We start from the raw sequence: 23709 nt of genomic DNA on the forward strand, positions 1-23709 counted from the left end.
GCCACGGCAGGGTCGTCGTGGTGCCCCTAGTGCAGCTCTTCCCCGTGCGCTAATCGGCACTTGCAGCTTTCGTTCCGTTCTAGTCAGACTCGGAGTCCACCTCAGCCCTGAAGTAACGCCCGGGTAAGGTAGAGACCAGCGAGAAGTTGACGACGGGATAAAGTCTGTCGCTCGCCGTGGGGAGCGGTTCCGAGGACGGAGTAAGAGGTGAGAAGCCGCAAAAGGCGCCTTCCTGAAGGAGGACCGCATGGGGACGACCACCTTTGTAGCGGTGTGGCCCGGGGGCCGGGCGGGGGCGCGAGGCAGGGGTGCGGGGCCGGCGGCCACGGGGCCCGGGAGAAGAGCCAAGGAGGTCGAGTGGACCTGGGGGTCGGCGGCTCGCCGGGGGAGGAAGGTGCCCGGAGGCCGCGGGGGTATTCATTTCTGCGGGGGCGGGCGGGGATGGGGTGACCTGTGGGAAATCCCACTGGGGATGTTAAGTTGCCTCTGAATACACGTTTTCGCGGAGCTCGGGGAGGGAAGAGGAGGTTTTAATTTTGTCGGTGGTGACTTGAAAAAAAAAAAGTCAAAAATGTGACCTGAGGCTTGTCAGGGAACTGTCGGCTTAGGAAGCAGGGTCAGTGACTTAGGTCACACGACAGCCTTCTGTTTAGGGTTTTATGGAAGATTTCATCCTCTGGACACTTTGGGAGCACGTGTGTGTCAGGCACTGTTCTAGGGGCTGGGGAGAGAGCAGTGGAACCTAAGCTTGGACAGTATTTGTCAGGAAACCTGGGACAGTGGGCGGGGGTGGGGAGGATGTTAAGTCGTGTTTGGGGAAATCCTCTTTGAAGAGGGAGGCAACCGTGTGAATACGTGGGGGAAGAGCCATCTAAGGGGAGGGGACGGCGAGGTCCCGAGACAGAAGTGTGTGCTTGCTGAGCCTGAGGCTTTGCAAGGCTGGAGGCACTGGAGAGGGCACAGTGAACAAGAGAGCGTTGGACGGGAGGTTTGAAGGGGACCGGGGGGGTCTTGAAGGCCATCGGAAGACCTTTGGATTCGTTCCATGCGGGATGGGCAACCACTGAAGGAGTCTGCGCGAGAGTGACGTGGCGAGCACATTTTGACATTTTGCGAGGGGAGGGGGGAGACCCTCTGGTGGGGCCAGAGGCAATACAGGGAAACTCGGCAGGAGGCTGTTACAACAGTCCGGGGGAGGGACCGCCTCCCACAGTGACATAATCTTGCTGTGTACACGGCACTGGTTTTGAGGGTCTAGTGATTCTAAGACAATTTTCTGGATGCCATGCTAAGGAACCTGAATGTTATTTTGTTTCCAGGTAATTGAGGATGATAGTAACATATTTATGGAGCACTAACTCTGTGTTGGGCACTTTTATAAGCACTTTACATGGGTATCTACCGTAATCCGAAGCAACGCGGTTTGCGCTACTAAGAATAAGAAAAGTGAAGCACCGAGATGTTAAGTGTCTTGCCCGAGGCTTCATGTCTACTAAGTGGACCCCGGGGTCCTGGCCCTGGTGATAGAGGAGAGGTACAGAGACTGTCCTTCTTACTTGTTGCCCAGAATGACTGACAACTGACATACAAGGGCCTAAGGCATCCAAAACTGAAAAAGTAGTGCAGCCTCCATGTAGCTGACCCATTTCTCCAGCTGTTTCCTCTAAAGGTTAATATTTCACCAAGTTTGAGTTATTGCGTCGTCTTAGGCTTCATTGTTTCATTCTTCCTCTCCCCCTTGTCCTGTGCCTTCCTTCTGACCCTTTATTTTGCTGCTGTCTTTATCATTTTCATCTACTTTCTATCCATGTCTTCTCTCTGCCTCCTCTAGAAAGAATATGTGAAGGTAAAGGAGGAAACTAGGTGTAAGGGACAAATATAAAAGATCTAATTTTCCAAGGATACAGTTGTTTCATTCCCCCTCTGTCTTTGTTCCAGCTCCCAAGAGTTAGAGCTTAGAGGTCACATAGCCCAAAGAGACTGACCTGCCCGGGGACCCAGCGTCCATAGGGATCCTCTTCCATTGCCACCCACAAACATCTTCTGTACCCATCGCTTCCTGAGTCCCACCTCTCCCCGTGAAAAATTCCCTTCCTTTGAAAAAGTTTCCTTTAGCTTCTGCCTCTGTCCCAATCCTGTTTTCCCACTTTTGAGCTCCCCATCCCCTCCATCCTGCACCTTCGACTCTCGCACACCTCTTCTTTTCAGTGGCCATGTAAACATACTCTCGCCAGACTGTTCGTTGGCCATAACAACACCTTGCTCAAACCTCCTTTTCTTTGCCTGCCTCCACTTTAGAGGCTGGAAGAGTATTTCTTTTCTCAGCCTCCTTTTGTTCCTGGCCTCCATATAGCACAGCTGTGCTCAATGAGATGTAAGGCAAAGTCTGCTGAGGGGCTTCTAGGACAACCTTTTTTGAGAAAAGGCACAGATGTTGCTAGTGCTTCCCACCCCGTTCTTCCTGCCTTGAATGAAGATACTTTAGCTGAAGCAGAGCGGCCATGATATGACCGTGATAGAAAAGCCATAAAACTAAAGACATTGAATTAATTTTGTCTCTGAAACAATGCCACCCACCTCCAGATTTGTTATGTGAGAAAAAAAAAAATCCTGCTTACTTGTAAGCCTTGTTAACTGGGCTTTCCAGTATTTGTAGCCATAAAGCTCTTCTGATAGATACACCCATTCTCAACGCCAGTCTCCTTCTAGTTGTCTTTCTCAGTGTCTCCTTTTTCAGGCAAGCTAATGAGTCCTTTTCAACCTTTAATTCACTCTTCAACCCACTAATATTTAACAAAGGTTATCAGTAACCAAAACCAAAGGCCATTTTTAATTTTTATCTTACTTTAACCCTCTATGGCATATGAAAATATTAACTATTCTTACCTTATGTGAAATTCTTTTACCTTTGTGCCACCGTCTTCTAATTTTTCCTTCTGTTTTTCATTTTCCTTTTGGTTGCTGTTTCCTCCCAGCTCCTACTGGCTTCACTTCCTCCACTTCCCCTGGTCAATGACAGTGCTCTGAGAGTACCCTTCGTAACTGTCTTGCCAGTCATTCTAGTGTCTATCAGGAATCTTCACTTGGATACTCAGAGACTCATTCAAATGACCCCAGACTGAACTTACCATTGCCCCCCAAAGTCGGTCAACTTTATGTATTCTTAAATATGGCACTCCATCCACCCAAATAAATTCGAGTTCCTACATTTAATCAGTTACCACATTATCTAGATTCTGCCTCATTATTGCTTGAATTCTTCCTTTCCTCTCCCATCCCATGGCCAGTTTTTTAGGTTAGCCCTTGAAAAGCAAAGACTGTATCTTATCCATTTTGATCTTCTAATCATGTCTATTACATATTTAGCACTTAATAAGTATGTATGAATAAATGAAACTGTTTTAACCACTGTCATCACTAGAGATATCTAAAACCTACGATTGTTTTGAATATGTTTTGAATTGCAAAGATGTTGTTCATGTGTCACATTTTTGTGTCCATTAGTGTTTAGCCTTTTCTCCTTTCCCTTTGGTAGAATATGGCACAAAGATACATATCTGAATCCTATGTACTTAGAGACTATATTTAAGTTATACTGTTTTCTAAATAATTAGGTTACTTAACAGTAGTTTAATGCCTGTTATTTGAGAACTCAGAATAGCATGCTGTTGCATTAAGATCTGTACAGTTATTCCATCACCTGGGTAGCAACCAGCCTATGTTTTAGGGGAGAAAATAACAGTGCAGGGGGAAGGGAGGGACATGGATGGATAATAACAGGATTTGGTAGACATAGAGAATTTTGACTCAAAACATCCAGGGAAACCAGATTGTGGAATAGGAGCATCTAGATAACATATATAACAGGGTAAAAGATCAAGGATTTCCCAGTATTGCCTATATTTATAGGTTTATAGCATTTTAGAGCTAATAGGGATCCTGGAGACCTTCTAAGCTCAAAATCCCTCATTTACCAAATAAGGACACTTTGACCTGGTGAAAGTAGGTGACTTGTCCAAGTTAGTGGCAGATCAGGACTACATACCAGGTCTTTGGGCTGTCCAGTTTAGCACTCTCACCTTTTCTCTCCAGTGTGAAGTCTCTGCTATCCAAAGGCAATCTACAGTATGACACAATAGAACTTATCTTTAGCACAAATCTCCATCGTTTAGAACATTAGCTATTTAAACCTTCTGGTGTAAAGGAGTGTTTTACATTCTGAATTACGATTTCTCTATTTTATATGGTTTCTTTGCAGTGGTATTATCTGATATAGTAACTTATACTTCAACTAAAAGATTCCTACAATCATTACATTTATTAGGTTTCTATGTTACATGACTTATCTGATTACCACCAAAGAGTTAATCCTGGTGAAGGGCTCAATGAAAACTCACGTATGAGTCCTCTGATGTCGCGTAAGGTTTGTACTCCGACTGAAGGCTTTTCCACATTCGTTACACTGATAGGGTTTCTCTCCTGTATGAGTTCTCTGATGCACTATAAGGGATGAGTTCTTAATGAAGGCTTTTCCACACTGATCACATTCATAGGGTTTCTCACCAGTATGAATTCTTTGATGTTCAATAAGGTATGCACTCTGGCTGAAAGCCTTTCCACATTCATTGCATTCATAAGGTTTCTCTCCAGTATGAATGACCTGATGTACAGTAAGGGAAGATCGCCCAGTGAAATGTTTTCCACATACCATACATTCATAAGGTTTCTCTCCAGTATGAATTCTCCGATGTTGAGTAAGAGATGAATTCTTGCTGAAAGCTTTTCCACACTGATTACATTCAAAAGGTTTTACTCCAGAATGAAGTCTCTGGTGTTCTATAAGGTATGTACTTTGGCTAAAGGATTTCCCACATTTGTTACACTTGTAGGGTTTTTCTCCAGTGTGATTTCGTTGATGGAGAGTAAGGGTTGAGCTTTTACTGAAGGCTTTTCCACATTCACTACACTCATAGGGTTTTTCTCCAGTATGACTTCTCTGATGTACGGTAAGGTGCATGCTCTGACTGAAGGCTTTCCCACATTCATTGCATTCATAGGGTTTTTCTCCTGTGTGAGTTCTCTGATGCACTGTAAGATTCATGCTTTGGGTAAAAGCTTTCCCACATTCGTTACATTTGTACGGTTTCTCTCCAGTATGAATCCTTTCATGTTGAATAAGGGATGAATTCTTACGGAAAGCTTTTCCACACTCTTTACACTGATAGGGTTTCTCTCCAGTGTGAGTTCTTTGATGAACAGTAAGGTTCATGCTCTGGCTGAATGTTTTCCCGCATTCGTTACATTTGTAGGGTTTCTCTCCAGTATGAATTCTTTGATGTACAGTAAGGGAGGAGCGTTCAATGAAGTGCTTCCCACATACATTACACTTATAGGGTTTCTCCCCGGTGTGAATCCTCTGGTGCTTAAGAAGAGATGAGCTCTGGCTGAAGGTTTTCCCGCATTCATTACATTCATAGATTTTCTTTCCTACAAACATACTTTGCATTTTAATTAATTCAGAATTCTGTTTAGTGTCTTCTCCGTGTGAATTCTGATTATGGGGCCTTTGTCCCACAGGAATACTTTGTTGTATATCAAGGATTGACCCCTGACTAGAACGATGTTCAAATTCATGACCTTCACATGCCCTCCTCTCAGGGAGGGTTTCCTTATGAGTAACGGCCACTTGGTGCAGATGTCTGTCCTGGGTTTTCTGTTGCCCATCTAACCAATTATCAGGTTCCCAGGCTTCCCCTAAAGAAGAAGGCCAGAGACCTTCCCTTTCCATTATTACCCCATAGGATAAATCTTCAGTAATGCTGGGCTTTGTAGTTGATTCTTTGGTTTCAAGTCTTGTCTCCCAGTCTGAAAAAAATAAAAAATTCAAATACACATTGGTTTCTGTGCTGAGAGACAAAAAAAACTGTATAAGGTGGGAATGAGAGAAAGAAACAGAATAACTGTGGGGCACATGTGAGAGCCTTAAAAGATGTCCCTACAATTAGGAAGAAAACCAGAAGGGAGGGAAAGAACAGTGAACCAGTCCATAAATAACAGGAGAACTAGAGGAGATAGTAAACAGAGAAAAGAGTAAGCCTATGTATGCAGGAGGGATGGACACTGAAATCACTGACCTCTGGACAAGGCTGAATAATGGAGATGGAATGAAGGGAAAATATACAGACAAGCTGGGATCAGGGGGAGGCCGATCAGGAAGCCCTGCCACATTGTACCTGATATTCCCACCAGCAGTTTCTTCCCCCCTGCAATGCTGCCTCTAATTCTGACACTAAATCTTTGTACAACACTGCAGTGTGACACTGCGAAAGATTATTGGCTCTGGAGTCAGACACACTTGGGCTTAAACTCTGGCTGTTAACTTAACCCCTGGGTTAGTTTTCACAGATATAAAATAAAGATAAAAATAATCTGATGAGGATTAAGTAAGACAATGCATATAAACTACCCTTCAGGAATATGCTTATTTGGAACATAAAATACCACAGCCTACTTGAAACTTAAGGGAGGATGACACAATCTAAAGGTTCCCCCCACCACCAACTTTCAACAGGCTACAAGTTTCTTATTCTCTTTAGGTAAGAGGGTCTGACAGGGCCCTACCGTTTCCTAAATAGCCATTCGTTAGAGATGTGAACTGGTGGCAGGGAGGCAAAGCAGGATCTGTTGAGCTGCTTGAGATGGTGCTAAAGGAAGGACCTTGTGGCCACTCAGACTTTATTTTCTCAGATTCCACTTCTTATCCTTGACAAAATGGCCGGGGGGGGGGGGCAATGAGAGGCAGAGGACAGAAAACTACAATCTGAGAATCAGCTGTCAGCTTGATCAAAATTACCAGAGCCGAGATCAACCCTGAACCAACAAACCAAAGGCCTGTGGGCAGGAGGCTTTACTATGAAGCATGAAGGATGCATTAACTGGACCGCCTCCTTGCAACCTGAGCTGCTTATGTAAAATAAGAGAAAAAGTGGAAAGCCACGCAGGCTCCACTTCTAAAACACACACACCACCAGGTAACCCCAGAAAGGACCCATCCAATCAAGTGTGAATATCAACGGGCAACACATGAACTGAGGCCGCCTCCTGCCCCATCACCGTATCACTTCCAACTGTGCAATCAAAGCTCTACCCGGTAAACAACAAAAGGGCAAAGGAGGAGCCGTTCACACTGCTAGACAGATACAGACTCCAGACAGTACTGCCCTCATTCAAAGATAAGTGATACACAGAAAATTACAAATGTGGAAATTATGTAGAGGTTCAAGAAATAAGATTTTAAAATAATAAAAACAGGAGAATGAGGAAAAAACATAAAAACCACCTGGAAAATAAACACTGGAGAAAAATGAAATGCTTCCAGTCATCAAAAAGGAAGCAAACAAAAACAGTGACATACTGGGAGGAGATCTTTGCAATACATGGCCCATACAGGACTAGAAACTAGATCTGGAAAACAGTGTCCATGGAACACTAAACCCACCAGAAGAATGGGCAAAAGACTTAAATAGGCACTTAAGAAAAGGAAACGGTGGTGGTGAGTAAACAAGCAAAGATACCCAATCTCAACAGTAACCAGGAGAAGCAAGATTAAAGCTCCAATGAGTAACAGCCACCTGAGTAAAAAAATTTAAAAAGTGCAGACTGGTAGCTTCAGATTTTGGAAGGATGAGCTGTAATGGGAACTTTTACATTACTGCTGGTGGAAATGTAATTTGGTTCAGGTGTCTGAAAAAGTTTAACACAACCTAGTAATGTAGGACAGGCACACAGACTGGGATTTAACAAACCCACCAGTAGGTACATACGCTTAGGGAATCTGCTTTGCAAAGGTACACCACAATTCATAATTTTTAAGGTAACATTGTGCACAAGAGCAAAGAACTGGAAATCACCCAAATGTTACCAACAATAGAATGGATAACTAAATTGTGAAGTATTTATGACAACAGGATAACTGAAAACAGTGAATGTTAAGGATGTCATGTTTGTGTCTCTCCAAAACTCATGTGTTGAAGCCTAATTCCCAATGAGATAAGTTTAGGAGGGGGAGGACCTTCGGAAGTCATTAAGTCACGAAGGTAAAGCCTTGTAAGAAGTGACACACAAAACAGAGCTTGCTTCCCCTCCCTCTGCTCTCTGTCATGTGCAGATGCAGTGTGAGGGCAGCTGTCTATGAAGCAGGAGGAGGGCCCTCACCAGAAAGCCAACCATGCTGGCCTCCCATCTTAGACTTCCCGCCTCCAGGAACTATGAGAAACAGATGGCTGATGTTAGAGCTACCAAGTCTACGGTGTTCTGTTATAGCAGCCCGAACCAACAGAGAACGTTAACCAAAGCTACATAGGATAATCAGAATGAATAAATAATTTAAGCAAAGTCACACAAAAATATATATAGTAAGAGTCCATTCAGATAAAGTTTAAAAACAGACTAAAACTAAATGTATTGTTTAGAGATCCCTTTATGGATGGCAATACTGTAAGGAAAAGCAAGGAAAGGGAATTATCACAAATACGAGAAGAATGGTTACGTCTTGGGTAAGAGGATGTGAATGAGGAGGCTCACACAAAGCACGTCTGAGATAGTAGCAATGTTCTGTTTCCGAACCTGGGTTCTAGTGCCAAGGTGTTTGCTTTCCTTATTATTCGTTCATCTGTATTGTCATGAACTATAAAGAGAAGCAGTATGGCATAATGGTTAAGACAACAACTTTGGAGCCAGGCTACCTGCCTCCACTTAGCTGTGTGACCTTGGGCAGGTTACTTAACCTGTCTGTGCTCCTGTTTCCTCATCTGTTAAACGGCACCTATTATAGAGTGTTCATATAACAAAAATTAGTTAATATTTATAAAGAACTTAGAAGAATATGTAGATTTTTGCTAAATAGTACATGTATTTTACATATTCTTCTGTATGTATGACATTTCTAAAAATGAGAACAACAAAATATTTGCTATTTTGGAAAATATTAATAATTTTAAGCTGAAACATCACTATATACTGAAGAAAACGTAATAGTAAGACTCAGTATACCTTCATGGAATTTGGAGATCTAATTTAAGAAGTTAATTCTGGAGATTTGCTGTGGGAAAAGAAAAATGGATTACCAACAACTTTTTGAAAAACTGACTGAAGCAATTGCTCCAAGAACATGGAATACCAAAGACAGTGAAGCCATGTCTACAAGGGACTGCGTGCTGAGCCTGGAGTCTGCTTAAGATTCTGTCTCTCTCCCTCTGCCCCTCCCTGCCCCGCACAAGCTCACACACACTCTCTCTCTCTTTAAAAAAAAAGGAAAGAAAACAATCATCTAAAAGAAAAATTGGGCCGTGACCTAGAGGTTCTATTTTTGCTAGCTGTACTTGGAAATAAGAAGCCACAGCAAGGCAGGGCAAGAAAGTTACAACTTTTCTGTTTCAGAATTAGCATTAAACTCGAAGGCAGAAACAAAACAAAACAAGAAACCTGTGTTCAACTTCCGGCATGTCATTCCCCCTCTGAACCCGCCTCTCCCACCGAGAGGAGGGCTGGCAGTACCTACCCCACAGGATGGTTATGAGGAGTGAGTCATGATGGCTGGAGAAGAGCCGAGCACAGCACTCAGTCCTCTACGCTTTCTTGTCTTGGTTTTTGAACAGAAGAAGACTAAATGGTAGCTTAATCTGGCAGTAACATTGAAGAAAATCTGGAAAAAACAAGACCCAGAATTAGCACACCACCCATTTTTCGGGCTTCATCCTATGGCTCCACTTTTCTGGGTCTTTAGTTTCTCCTCTCTGCTCCCGTAAATACACTTGAGTGTCTTTGCTGGTAAACAAAGCAGAGGCACTTGACCTCTGACTTGTCTCAGCTCTTGCCCTTTCTTCCTTTTCCTCTAAAATGAACCCTGTTGAAAAAACTGTCTGTAATGTCTTTACTTGTTTGCTTCTTTGCTCATCTACCCACAGCACATTTCCCTCTGCACCAAGAGTGCTCTTCTCCAGGCCAGATCCTTAATGCCCTTCTAGCTAAGGCCAACAGCACCCTCCAGTTCTCAGTTGGCATGCTGTACTCTCCCACTGCTTCTCTCTTCCCTTGGCTCTCCCTACATTCTCTCCTCCTCCTTTGACGACTCTTTCTGTCCCCTTCACTGTGGCATCTTTGGCCCCAAGTCAATCTTATGGCCCTTTAGGGTTCCGTCCTTGCTGCCTTGACCTTCTCATTCCCTCTCCCTGATAATTAATAGTACTCATTGATATGAATGTCACAGATAGGATTATAACTTTCAAATCTGTATTTTCACTTATTTTCTAAAAATTCTACTTGATGCCATTCAGTATTCACTTAACAAACATATATTAAATACCTACTCTGGCAGGCAACGTGCCAGGCAGGGGACATAAAGTTAGCTCAATCATGACAATTCAGTGAGCCTGCATACTAGTGGCTAGACAGACATTCAGAGAGACAAGGCAAATATAATGTGAAATGGATTCATAAACAAATGAAGAATAGTTAGGATTTAGCCCAGTGGAGAAGCCTGAAAGACCAATAAAGAAGAGAGAGGAAAACCCAGGTTCAAGAATACATGTGTTTGCCTTTGCTGCCTCCAGAAAACCCACCAAAATGACAGTGGGATAATGAAAAAGGCATCTATAAACCTACCAAAGTAATCTAGAGAACAAAGGAAAAATGCTGTATACATATACTAAAAAATGAAACAAACCAAAAAAATAACTTAAATATTCTTGTATAGACAAAAGAAATTCATGTATGCATTAAAAAAGATTGCTATTAAGAAAGAAGGAACACTCAGAATGAGAAGAAGGCCCATAGAAATTTAATAAAAAATAGAAATAAATTTTTTTCAGAGAAGGATGGAAAGACTAAGTTTAAGGAAATCTTTACATCTCCTGGCAGTCTTCCCTTCAAACAAGGCCATGCAGTCAACCACAGGGTCTTTGCACCTGTTCCCTGGGCCCAGAATGGTCTACATGGCCCATCACTTTGTGAGTTATCTATCCAACGGCCACCTTCAAGGAGAGGCCCTCTCTCTGATCACTCCATCTAAAATAAAGCTTCTGTTAACTGATCTAGTTCCCTTATGCTGCTTGCTTTTTCCACACAGCACTAGGACTCTGCGCTATTCATTTCCTTCCTTTCCTTTCCCTTCTCCCTCCATGCTTGCTTTCTTTATTAATTTACTATCTCTCCCACTAGACTATAAGCTCCACGGGGAAACTGCCTGTCTTGTTTATTGCTATAGCCACAGTGCGAGGAACAGGGCCTCGTGCTCACAAAATGTTTGTTGAATGAAAAAATTATTTACATAAGAATAAATACATATAGCAATAGTAATCAAACCACAGAATCTATAGTAAAGGCAAAGCCACCATAAGGGATCATTTTATATCTAATAAATTAGCATTAAAAGGCATAAAATATCCAAAGTTGTGCAATATGTAGCAAGAGCCATAAAAAATTCATCTTTTGACCCAGTGATTCTTGTAAAATCCCATCCTTTAGGAAGCTTACCGGAGACTAGCTGCAATGTTCATAAGATTCTTTTTTTCCTGTCAGTACGTTCTTTTATTGATTTCTTTTATTGCTTTATACTTCGGTAACCATACACTATTCAGAGATTAAAAAAAAATATGTGTATCTCTTTAATTTAAAAAATGTATAAGAAGAAATGGTGATCAATGCTTTCATATTGAGTAGAGAATATAAGACTGTAAAATGTATTTTTTCAGAGGAAAGTCAGCAATAACTTCTAACAGAAATTTCATTTGTGAGGGGGATTAGAAACAGTTAACAAAGATTGAGAGGCATTAAGTGCTTAGAGGAGAATGGGGTGTAGTTGAAAATTTAGGAATCAGAGAGGGAATGTATAAAACGTGAGGTTACTAGTGAAAATAACAAGGCTAAAGTCATCTTCATTTGTTTTTAAATGAAGACTATAGAACACATATACAAGTTTGCAACTGAGGAGGAAAAACATTAGTTTCCTTTAAGAAAGCTGACAAAGGTTTAAATGAATAAGGGAAAGAAAGCCGTGGATACAGGTTATGGCCAATAGGAAAGACGCATGAAATAGGAAAGAGAGTATAAAATGGAGGAAGATAGAAAGACAGGGATTCAAAATACAGATGAAGACAGCAAAGCAATAATAATCGGCAAAATTTACTGATGTTCACCGCAATTAATGTGTGCTACAAGTGTAGTAACTCATTTAACCCTCCTCAGCTACCCCTCCCTCCACAGTGAGGACTCTCGCGAGACGGAGGAGGAGTGACGTGAGTAATGCAGAGGCCTCTGAGAGAATATACTGCAGGCAGGCGTGCAGGTCCCTCCGGGAGACGCAGCAAGCTCTGCGGTGATTTCTCCCAAGGGGACACACTCATATAACAAGTCCCTGCAGCCTGATCCGTACCTGGAGAGAGGCATGCTGAAAGTTCTTTCTTCATCCAGCTCAGTTCTTCGAGTTCCAGCTGAGAAATCACATTTGGTTTGGAAAGCTGATGCCCTGCTCAGGAGGAGAGATACTAAATTTGGGTTCGGAACTGAGTATTATCACCACTCCCGGTACCTGTCCTTGTCCCTTCCCCGTCAGGCCTTCTGAAGGTTCCATTTTCCATTCCATGTCCAAAGAGGACACCAAGCAACCACCGTAAAACAATGACCTATCACATCGGATTTCAAGTGCAAATTTCTGAACTTCTGCGGTTGTACAAGGTGTCAGTAGGTGGGGAAAGATGTCAGTAGGGAGGTTTTGAGTTAGAATGAGAGGTCCTTACCCAGTGAAACCACGTCCCTGTAGTTCTCCAGCATCACTGTCCCATACAAGTTCCTCTGAGCAGAATCCAGATGAATCCACTCCTCCCAAGTGCAATCCACAGACACATCCCTGAATATCACTGACTCCTGAAACTATAAATTCCTGCTCAGAGGATTATGCCAATAAAACCCTCTGAGGGAAGTGGGGGGGGGGGGAAGCAGCATTAGAAGGGACAGGATAAAGAGATCTGTGTGAGAAAAATGTCTTATCTGTCAAAGAAACTAAACAAAAAATGTACCCATTATCATGAAATAATGAGAGATAAATGTAATATAGAAAGTGATTTGGGGCGCCTGGGTGGCTCAGTCTGTTAAGCATCCAACGCTCGATTTCACCTCAGGTCATGATCTCAGGGTTCTGAGATCGAGCCCCGTGTCAGGCATAGGGCCTGCTTAAGATTCTCTCTCCGCCCCCCCCCATTGTGTGCTCTCTCTCAAGTAATGAAATAAGTGAGTAAATGAAAAAAAGTGCTTTCACATGTAAGGACAGGAAGAGGAAGTAATAGAGAAATAGGGAAAGGTACCAAAGGCTGCTCCAGATTACCACTGGAAAAGAGCAGTACTGTTTCGACGGCCTCCGTTTACCCCATTGGTGAAGGAGGGATCCCGCGCCTTACAGAGCACAAGATCACCGAACACATGACACCCAGCACCAGACAGAAGAGACTGACAGCAATTTATCAGTCTCATATTCTCATAGCCTGGGGAAGGAGGAGCTACCCACCGTGCAGGGCCACTCAGGGACTGCACTTGTGAACCAGCAGGGGCTGTGGGAGGCAGGCTTTGTGGTGACAAGTGAGGTGACCCTTGGTTACCGTGAGAAGATGCAGTTGGCTTGTTTGAACCATTTCATGGGCTGGTAGGGAGGCGAAACCCATTAGGTTGAGGACAGGGAGGGGTGCACCTGGTCTGGCTGATAGGACAGCTAGGTAGGGTGCTTTTCCTGGTGCGTGGGGGCAGGGAGACCAGGGGAACTCATAGCCAGGTCTCTGGAGCCCGATGAGGCTCAGCGTTGTCGAGGCAGCACATGGAATTTCAGGCTGTACAATATCGGCGGAATCCCGATCATGGAAGGGAAGCATGTACAAACAGGATACATGCAGAATATGGTTGAGAGGACCAAGAAAACACCCAGCTTGACCTGAAAGTGGCATCTTGAATTTATAAGCCCATTTCAGCCTTGTTCTCTAGCCCTTAGACTAGGAAGTAAAACACAATAGGCATTCCGTATCTATTTAATGAGTGTGATGGTTAATTTTATGTGTCAGCTTGACCGGACTAAGCTAAGCCCATATAGCTGGTAAAGTGTTATTATTTCTAGGTGTTACTGTGAGGGTGCTCCCTAGTGAGTCAGTAGGCCGAGTAAAGATCAGCCCGCAGCAATGTGGGAGGACATCATCCAATCCACTGAGGGCCCAAACAGAACAAAAAGCCTGAGGAAGGACAAATCTGCTGGCTCTGCTTGAGCCCCAACAGCCCTCAGACGGTGCTCTTAGCTCTTGAGCCTTCCGACTCGGACCAGGACTTAACACCCTCCGTCCCGGATCTCAGGCCTCTGGGTTTGGAGTGGAGCTAACCCTGGCTTTCCTGGCCTCCAGATTGCAGAGGGTAGATCGTGGGGACTCTTCAGCCTATGGGTTCTGTTTCTTTGAAGAGGCCTGACTAGTACAAGGAGGGAGCGCTGAGTGCTCACAGTTGCACTGAGTTTTGCACTAACAGGAGAGTCACGCACCTCACCTCATTTAATCCATTGGACGACCTGCTAGATGGCTAGCACTAAGGTCATCGTTTTACACATGAGGACTCTGAGGATCAGAATGGCTAAATAATTTCTCCGAGACCACACAGCTGGGACTCCAACCCAAGGCCACCTGTCTCATGTTGTGAGAGGAAAAAGCCAAGAAAAGAACCCTCGCAGCCAACCCCCATCACAGCGAGTGAGAGTGTAGGGAGGAGGGAAAGAGATTCAGAACTGAAGGCTGGGGAGGAAGGAGTGAGTCAAACAGAATGATGACTGAAAAGAGAGCTGCTGGTTGGAAAATGAGCTAACTTCAGCAGAGCGGTGAAGGCAGAAGTTAGCTTACAGTGGAAAAAGGCTTAGTGGAAGATAAGGAATCAGAAGCAGCTAGATGAAATTACTTCAGACTTGGGTGAAAAGATGAGGGAGGACAATATGGGAAGAAGTAAGGACAGGGAATGGGGATAAAGCCATGGAGGAGGCTTTCATTTAAGGACAGAGAGCGCTGTGCTATGTAAGTGGGCAAAGGGGAGAAAAGCAGTGGAGAGAAAAGGCCTGGATACCAGAGACGGGACAAAGCCCACACCCAAGAAATATGTGTATTTTACGTCCTGCTTGCTGTGAACTTCTAGAAAAAGTGTCAGCAATGAGGCATAGTTCATTCTCTTTCTACCTCATTATTTTCTCCTAATATTTATTTAACTAATATATCAACATAATGTCAAAAATCTCAAATATTGTCAAGAAATGTAAAGATAGCTTCTAGTAGGACACAATTATAAGGCTGAATTTCCATTTTATGAAAGGAAAAAAAGGAACCAAGAAAAATCATCAGTTTAACAAATGTAAAGAAAGGAAACAAGAAAGCATAATAAACAGAAATCATTAAATAATCCAAAAAGACGTGATACTTGTATAACAACATACGTGAACAAGCTGACTTTCTCTACTAAAGGACAAAAGCTCTAAAGTTGGTTTCAAAGCTAGCATATCCAAGAGATGTACCTAAACACAGACCGGAGAGTTAGAAAGTAAGGGAGTGTATGTGCGGGGAGAGGGGTCAGAGACAAGATACATCAGGCCAGTGTAAATTTAAAAAAAGCAGGGAGAAAAGAAAAAAGACTAGGAGGAGAACATATGAATATCAGATAAGGTAGAATGTAGGTGGAAACAAAGCATAAGCCCCTTCTTTGGGGAAAAAAGGTAACATCAGAAATAGGACATTCTCTTTCCAAAAATTAATCCACTAATTTTTTCAATAAATTGCCTTGTTGGCTGAATATACTGGAAAAAATTAAAAGCCCAGATTCAGACTCATGTGGGCTGTATGCTGGTCTTCCCACTTTCCTGGATTCTCGTCGGCTTCAGTGCAGAGCTCCCGAGAGTGTCCCAGAGCTTGTCTCTACTGTGAAACAGGCTGTGGCCCCCTGAGCTGTAGAGAAGGGCTGCTGAAGCCTGATTTAGAGAAGCACAGAAGAGCATTTTCAAAGGCTAATGTGAAACTTTCTGTTTCAAAACGTATTTTGTCATAAAACTATTTGTTGTTAACCTCTATTGTCCACAAAATGTATTTGTTGTTAATCCCTTCAGAGGTTTTTCCCTTTCTCCTTTCCACTTAATATGGTCTTTTCTCCCAAGGGCTACATTAAAAGCACAGGGTAACTCATGGTGTTTGAAATAAGCAGCTTCATGGGTTTGTTTCTTCCATGCAAAAGTTTTCTTAAACCTAAAGACACAGGCTTTTTGATATTGTTATCCTTTGAAAAGGTTGAGGATCCAGTGGAATAAATGGGGATATTTTAAATGAGCGAAGTATAATTTATAAAGAAGGTATGACAGTGATGAAGTTTGAGGCACCACAGCAGCACAATGTCTTCAGATATAATTCTTAGCAATCCCATTCTTTTATTTTTTTAAGATTTATTTATTTATTTAAGAGACAGTGCGTGTGTGAGTTGGGGGTGGTGCAGAGGCAGAGGGAAAGACTCTCAAGCAGACTCCCTGCTGAGCACAGAGCCCAATGTGGGGCTCGATCCCACGACTCTGAGATCATGACTTCAGCTGAAACCAAGAGTCGGATGCTTAACTGACTGAGCCACCCAGGCGCCCCAGCAATCCAATTTTTAAAAAAAATCTCAATCATGTTTAAATCACAGTCACAACAAAAATGAAACAGCTCAGAATACACTTAATAGGAATATGCAAGATTCTTGTGATCAGACTTAACAAAAACCATTATGAAGGATCTGAATAAAATAAAGGGTAGGTTCTTTTTGTTTGTTTTTTGTTTTTTTTTAAAGATTTTATTTATTTATTTGACAGAGACAGCCAGCGAGAGAGGGAACACAAGCAGGGGGAGTGGGAGAGGAAGAAGCAGGCTCCTAGCAGAGAAGCCCGATGTGGGGCTCGATCCCAGAACACTGGGATCACGCCCTGAGCCGAAGGCAGACGCTTAACAACTGCGCCACCCAGGCGCCCCTGAAGGGTAGTTTTTTTTTATTCAATAGGAAGACTAAATATTGTAAAAGATGATATGGATTTAATGGAATTCAAATCAGAACTGCATACTTTTTAACAGTTACTGTTGAAGTTTGATAATAGTTAATAAAATTTGACCATAAGGGTAAATGTAAAAGAACAGTACAATAATCCAAAATTTTGGAAAGAAAATCAAGGGGGGGATTTGCTTTATGAAATAACAAAATAAATTCTAAAACAACAAATAAAATAGTGTGGCACTATAGCAGAGATAGAGTGATTGAACGGAATCCAGGAAAACTTATGAAACATATATAAATATAGTGTACATTAAAGGTAGCATTTCCAGTCTATGGAGAAGCAGCAGATTATTCAGGAGATTACATCAATTGGAACACCATCTCCTCAGGAATGCCACTCCGGCTGTGCCCAGCTAAAACAGATGTCACACTCCACCATGCTGCCCTGCTGTGGGGCCTTCACAGCACCTAACAATATCCTCAGTAACTATTTCTTCTTCTCTGCTGCCTCCTCTCTCTACCTCTATAAGCCTGTCTCACTCACTGCTATCTTCCCAGCGTCCAGAACACTGCCTAACACCAGTAGGCAGGTGCTCAGTCCCTGTTTAGTGAACGGATGGATGATGAAATGCCACACCACATTGTTAAATGAAGCTAGATTCTGACCTCACGTTATACACGATAAATTCCAGATAGCTCAAGGATGCCAACTTAAAATAATAAAACTAATAGAAAATATACAAAAATATTTATATAATCTTAGGGTACAGAAAGCCTTTCATAGCACGATTCCAAAGCCAAACAAAGAAAGGGAAAGTTAACTGCATACAACTTCAAAACTTATTTGTAGCAGACGATGTTATAAACATATTTAAGAGAACTGACAGGGAATAAATAATATGGCGATTTATGGCAAAGGATTAGTATCCACACTGCATAAAAGGCTTCTTTTATATACAAACCACCCAGTATAAAACTGGGCAAGGATGTAAACAGGTATTTAAAAGGCCAGAAGAATGTACGTCCATGCTTATTATTGAGGATTTGAGGCCTGCAATATATATTACAGTCTTAAAAAATTTTTTACAACTACATACCTAGTATGTATAGTTAGAAAAAGAAGATAGAATTTAAAGGCAAATACAAGTCCTACTTAGGCGATTCATAGTCCCATGACCAGCCTATAAAGGAAAGATGGAAAAAGGGGAAGAGCTCCAATGCTTCACTGATACATCCCAGGTCCAAGTGTCAAGGTCATCCAAGACAAAGACTGAGGAGCTGTTCCAGGTTAAGGGAGGCTAAGGAGATGTAACAGCTGAATGCTAGCTGTGATCTGGATTGGGTCCTGGACCAGATAAAAGACCCAATTTGTGGCAAAATATGCATAAAGTTTGTAGGTTAGCTAACAGTACTGTGTCCATGTAAGTGTCCTCATTTGGTAATTATATTCTGGTGATGTAAAATGAGAGCTTGTTTCTAGGAAACACATACTGAAGTATTCAGAAATCAAACCCGTGATTGCCTGGGGTGGGGGATGTGGACTGGAAGGGGGTGACAGCACTTTCTGGGGTGAGGAAAATGTTCTATAGCTTCATTGGGGTAGTGAGTATGTTGGTGCATAAAGCTGTCAAAACTCAATGAATTATATGCTTAAAATGGGTTATCTTATGTAAAATTACACCTGGAAAAAAAAGCTAATTTAAAAACTTAACACTATTTTAACTAAATAAAATAAAATCAAGGCCCTGACAGCCAAACCACAACCTTCATCAACCAAAATCTTCTGAATGCTCCCCTTTTAAACCTTCTTTTCTGGAAACTCCCTTTCTTCTGTCTATTTTTGTGGGTTCCATTGCCTTTTATAACTGAGCTTGATAATACTAAGGAGAGAAAGTAGTACCAACAGAAATCACAACCATTAGTACTTGTCTTCAGAAGCCTTCTTTAAACTGGTTCTTTTTATAAATAAACAAGTGACATATCTGAGAGAACCATAATACGTGATCTTATAAATAGAGAAAATATGACGAGTCCTGCAGGGTTGCAGATAAAGTTAAGTAAGCCTAACCTGAAAAAACAAAGCAAAACAAAACTTAGGGTCTCTTGGGGCCAAGTCCCCTTGACATCTTCTTCTTTTTCCAGAGAAGCAACAACTCCAGGTTCTTGTAAAAACTAGCAATTTCCATTTTTTTTTTAAGATTTTATTTATGTATTTGAGAGAGAGAGTGAGTGAGCACCAGCAGAGGGAGAGGGAGGAGCAGGTTCCCCACTGAGCGGGGAGCCCGGTGCGGGGCTCGATCCCACGACCCTGGGATCAGGACCTGAGCCGAAGGCAGACACTTAACTGAATGAACCACCCAGGTGCCCCTAGCAGATTCCATTTTCAAGCCATCTCTCAGGACAGAAAACCCCTGGGCTCCTCACTACTTTTTCACTGCATGATTTCCTTTAGCTGATGGACACTGCTTCTTCCTAGAAAAGTTGGGACCATGCCAACTCCCTTATCAAAATTCCTCCTCCTCCACCCCCGTGCCTACCACCCTAGCAGACACACAAACTCCTTCTTCCTGGCACTTGACCCCAAACTTTGTATCTGATTCCCTCTCATTACCAGTCTCTGCTACATTTGCTCCACCTCTAAAACTAAAATACCAAGCTAGAATAATAATGCTAAGAGCGCCTTACCGAGTACCTCTAACATTCTAGTGACCATCCTGAGAACTTCTTACTTGCATTATTTCACTTGAACTTTCAACAAACCTATGAAGTGTGTATTATTAAACGAAATAAGCCATGTGAAATGTCAAGTAGGTGGCAAACACTCAGTTAATGCTCTTATTTCTATCATCATCATGAGGAACTTCAGAAAAGTCAGGTTACTTACCCAAGACAGGGCAGCAATTAATAGTAGAGTCAGGATTTAAACTCCGGACACTTTTAACTCCATTATAGCAAATCTTCTCCAGTTATCCCTATCCAACCCTACTTTTCCTGGTTGCCACAGGAACACTGACAAGCTGCACACCTAGCCATACTTGTTCTTATTATCATGTTCACATATAATCATCGTGACTGTATCTGGTAGAGATATGACCTCTCTTATGGTCTGTGAGAGTCCGTAAACCCTATAAGCACTCAGACCATCTTTCATATGAGTTTTGTTCCTTTGATGATGCCTGTGTGGCACCAAAAGCTCAGGAGGCCAGGGCTTCCAGCTGAATAAGGAAGTAGGCTGCTGAAGACAGAGCTGAGGGACACTAAGGGGGGCTGGATGGGAAACAGCCAACATTCCGAGATCTCAGTAGCCCCATCCTCTGCAGCGAAGCCCACAGACAGTACAGGAATAAGTGCTAAGGAGTAAGGGAGAGGGGTCAGAGAGAAGTATGAGCTCACCTGAGCTGCCAGTGGCAGAGGCCCAGTAGTCACTGCCTTCTCTTTCCTTCCGTCGTGGTCCTCCTAGGGGATGGGCAGGATCCCGAGGAGGCAGAGCTGAGGGACGGAAAAGAAGCCATGAGAAATGAGACTCCCGCAACAACAGCAAATAAAATACCTACAGATCAACCAAATAAGAAGTGTATGGTACCTTCTTAAGGAAAACTGTATTTTTTATTCATGAAGTTTATTTTGCCAAGCTTATTTAGATATATAAAGGATGAACATATTCGTGGATAGGCTGTCACAATATCTAAGCTGTCACTTCTTGGAAATTAATTTATAAACTTAGCACATTCCTAACCAAGGTATACCTAAGTAATAGTATTTTAAAGATAATTATGGAAAAGATCTTTTTTTTTAAGTTAATTGTGTCATTTATGACAGCCAGGAAACATTAAGGGAAGAGTGGTGAGGGAGAACCTGCCCACCAGATATCATAGAGCTACAATAATTAGAACACACTGTGATGGAACAGACTGAGTCATTCATGCACCAGATATAATGCTGACCACCTACTGTGTGCTAGGCACCATTTCTAGGGGAGAGGGTAAATACAGCTATAAACTAAACAGAGAAACAATTTCTCCATGCCCTCATGGATTATAGTCTAGCAGAGAAAAGGATCAGCAGAACAAATTAAAATCCTACCAACACAAACAATTCAGAAAACATTTTATATGTAAGAATTCAGGATATGAAAAAGTGACATTTCACATCAGTGAAAAAAGAATGAATTAGTAACTTGGAACAAGCGCCAAGGGCTTATACCATTTGGAAAAGAATAAAAATCTGCTCATTAAATCATACTAAAGGACAAAAAGAAACGGCAGATGAACATTTTTGTGATAATGGGATAGAAGGCCCCCTAACAATGACGTCAAAGACCCAAACATGAAGGGATGATTTTCATGTCTAACCATGTGAAAATGTAACACTTCTCTCTAGTAAGAAAACACTGTGTATCACATACAGAATTTAAAAAGAAAACTCAAAATTGCATAAAAATATTCATTAGTGTTCAAACACATTTAAACAATCCTATCGCTCGCTCGTACCTCTCAGAAAGTTGGAGGATAGGAACACCCAGACTTAGTGTGGATCCATCAGGCACCCTTACAGTGCAAATATTTATAAACTACTACTTTTTGGAGAGAGTAAAATGGGAAGGTATCAAAAGCCTTGCTGTATGACCCAGAAATTTCATCTGAAGAGATTTAAAGAATGAGACAGGAATGCAAAGATGTGTGTAGCCAGATGGCCTATATGGTTTATAACAGAAAAAAAAAAAAAAAAACCTGAGAATGTAAAGTCCTAAAGGGAGGATTGAATTTGGCACAGACATACTTTTTCTCACGCTCTTTAAAATGAAAATCGGTATAAGTTTTCAAAATATTAACGTTTTTAAAAAAGTTTATTCTCCACCTGGTTCGAGTGGTACTTACAACAGATAAAACACTTGTAAAAAATCATAGAGCTTTTATTTGTGCACTTTAAACCCTTTCCAAACGTATTTCAAACCTCAGTTTTAAAAGTAAATGGAGAAAGGGACACTAATGTCCACATCTTTGTGTAAAAACAAAGCCTTTCTATATTTATACGCCGACATGTAGATTTTGACAATTTTCAAATAATTTTTTTTAAAGATTTTATTTATTTATTTGACAGAGATAGAGACAGCCAGCGAGAGAGGGAACACAAGCAGGGGGAGCGGGAGAGGAAGAAGCAGGCTCATAGCGGAAGAGCCTGATGTGGGGCTCGATCTGGAACGCAGGGATAACGCCCTGAGCTGAAGGCAGACGCTTAACCGCTGTGCCACCCAGGCGCCTCTCAAATAATTTTTTTCTTAATGCTCCTTTGAATTTTCTGGTTTTCCTATAGTGAACTTATTCTTTTTGAGGGGCTGGGGGAGGCGGAGAAGAAATTGCTTTAAAAAAAAATAAAGGAGTCCCTGAAATAGAAACCTTCATGGGGTCTGCCTCCCCATTCTTAGATGGGTCAAGAGGAGCCCACGCCAGGGCCGCTCGGAATCAGAGATCACAGAGGGCGCGTCCGCGAGATGAGGCGGACACAAAGGGCAGGTGCTGGAGCCCCGAGATCGCGCACCAGGTGCAGCATCCCCCCAAGACTTCCGAAGCGGGGCCCGGGGAAAGCCCGCGGCGGGAAGGGACCCAGGGTCTGAGCCCTTGGGCCCCGGGCCGCCGCACCACGTCGCCCGCCCTCGCCGCTCCCACAGGTGGCGGCCCTCAGCTCTCAGCGTTCCCACCCGGCCGGGCTCCCGAGGCGAGAGAGGGCGCACCTGGAGCGAGCGGCCCGGCGTCGCGCGGGGACCGAGAGGACGCGGCCCCCGGCCCATCCACGGCCTGCCCCGCCCCTCAGGGGCCTCGCCGGGCCACCCGGGCCTCCTCCTGCCTGGGACTCCGCCTGGTGCCAACCCAATCCAGTGCGTCTCACCGCGGCCCCGCACTCACCCTCTCCCAGCAGGAGCGGGAGCAACCGGTGCGGACGCAGCCCTGCCCGGCTCTACGCCCCGGGCGCCGGACTACATTTCCCACAAGGCTGCAGGGGCGCGGCGCGGCAGTGAGAGTGCGCAGCCGCGAGTCCGCGGGAGGGCGGGGCGATTCCAGCCAGAGGACCGTGGGGACCTCCAGCATGGCTGCCCAGGGTTGGTGGGGTGGTATTTTGCGAAGCTGGGAGGGGAGCGTGACGACCTTACCCCGGCTACCCGAAAGAAGCCCTTCCTCGTTAGAGCCTGTCGGTGCTTAACCCATGCGGAGGGGAGAAGGGGCGGAGAGCCTTAACTAAGCCTCATTTTCCTCTTGTGAAATGACGCGACCCCTGCAAAGTTGTCAGAAGAAGGTATTAACGTACCGTGTACGTAGTGGGCCCTCCGTGAATAGTGATTACTGTACCCCGACCGCTAGCTCGGTGTTGGGCGCTACGCTAGGTGCTCAAGATATGCACAGTGTAGCATGCAGCGAAAATGTCTAATTAAACGTATGGCCAGAGTTGTTTCAGCTGGATCTGTCGCCGGCACTTCGAGAAATACATGACATTTGGGACATAACAATATGGTAGCGTAGATTGTGATACTTGGTTTTATCAAGATAAATGCTAATTTTCTCTGCCTCTTTCTACTAGCGTGACAGAGACTTGACCAAACTTCAGACAGTTCCCTCTGAATCCTCTTTGTACTAGGTCACATTG

The 23709-nt window shown here is 43.3% G+C and overlaps 2 protein-coding genes across 10 annotated transcripts in view; one reads left to right on the forward strand and one right to left on the reverse strand.

Moving 5' to 3' along the window:
* Positions 1-58: 58 nt before the first annotated feature.
* LOC130542811 (uncharacterized) overlaps positions 59-23709 on the forward strand; it is a 51562-nt gene continuing 27911 nt past the window's right edge. Inside the window, exon 1 of the mRNA XM_057307524.1 lies at positions 59-207. The gene's annotated coding sequence lies outside the window, so the exon portion shown is untranslated. The remainder of the gene's footprint in view (positions 208-23709) is intronic.
* ZFP2 (ZFP2 zinc finger protein) lies at positions 4300-23056 on the reverse strand. Of its 9 annotated transcripts, none has more exons than XM_026507744.4 (6): positions 22974-23056; positions 20464-20559; positions 12795-12921; positions 12431-12523; positions 9560-9703; positions 4300-5865 (listed from the first exon to the last, which is right to left on the reverse strand). In XM_026507744.4, the coding sequence occupies exon 6, from the start codon at positions 5786-5788 to the stop codon at positions 4394-4396; it is 1395 nt and encodes a 464-aa protein (XP_026363529.1). In that variant the 5' UTR covers positions 5789-5865; positions 9560-9703; positions 12431-12523; positions 12795-12921; positions 20464-20559; positions 22974-23056; the 3' UTR covers positions 4300-4393. The 9 variants fall into 9 exon arrangements, with proteins under 9 accessions (XP_026363529.1, XP_026363532.2, XP_057163504.1 ...); XM_026507747.4 differs by having other exon boundaries at positions 12795-12927; XM_057307521.1 differs by lacking the exon at positions 22974-23056 and adding an exon at positions 22802-22955.

Source organism: Ursus arctos, unplaced genomic scaffold, assembly GCF_023065955.2.
Source record: "Ursus arctos isolate Adak ecotype North America unplaced genomic scaffold, UrsArc2.0 scaffold_5, whole genome shotgun sequence".
NCBI classification, from domain to species: domain Eukaryota; kingdom Metazoa; phylum Chordata; class Mammalia; order Carnivora; family Ursidae; genus Ursus; species Ursus arctos.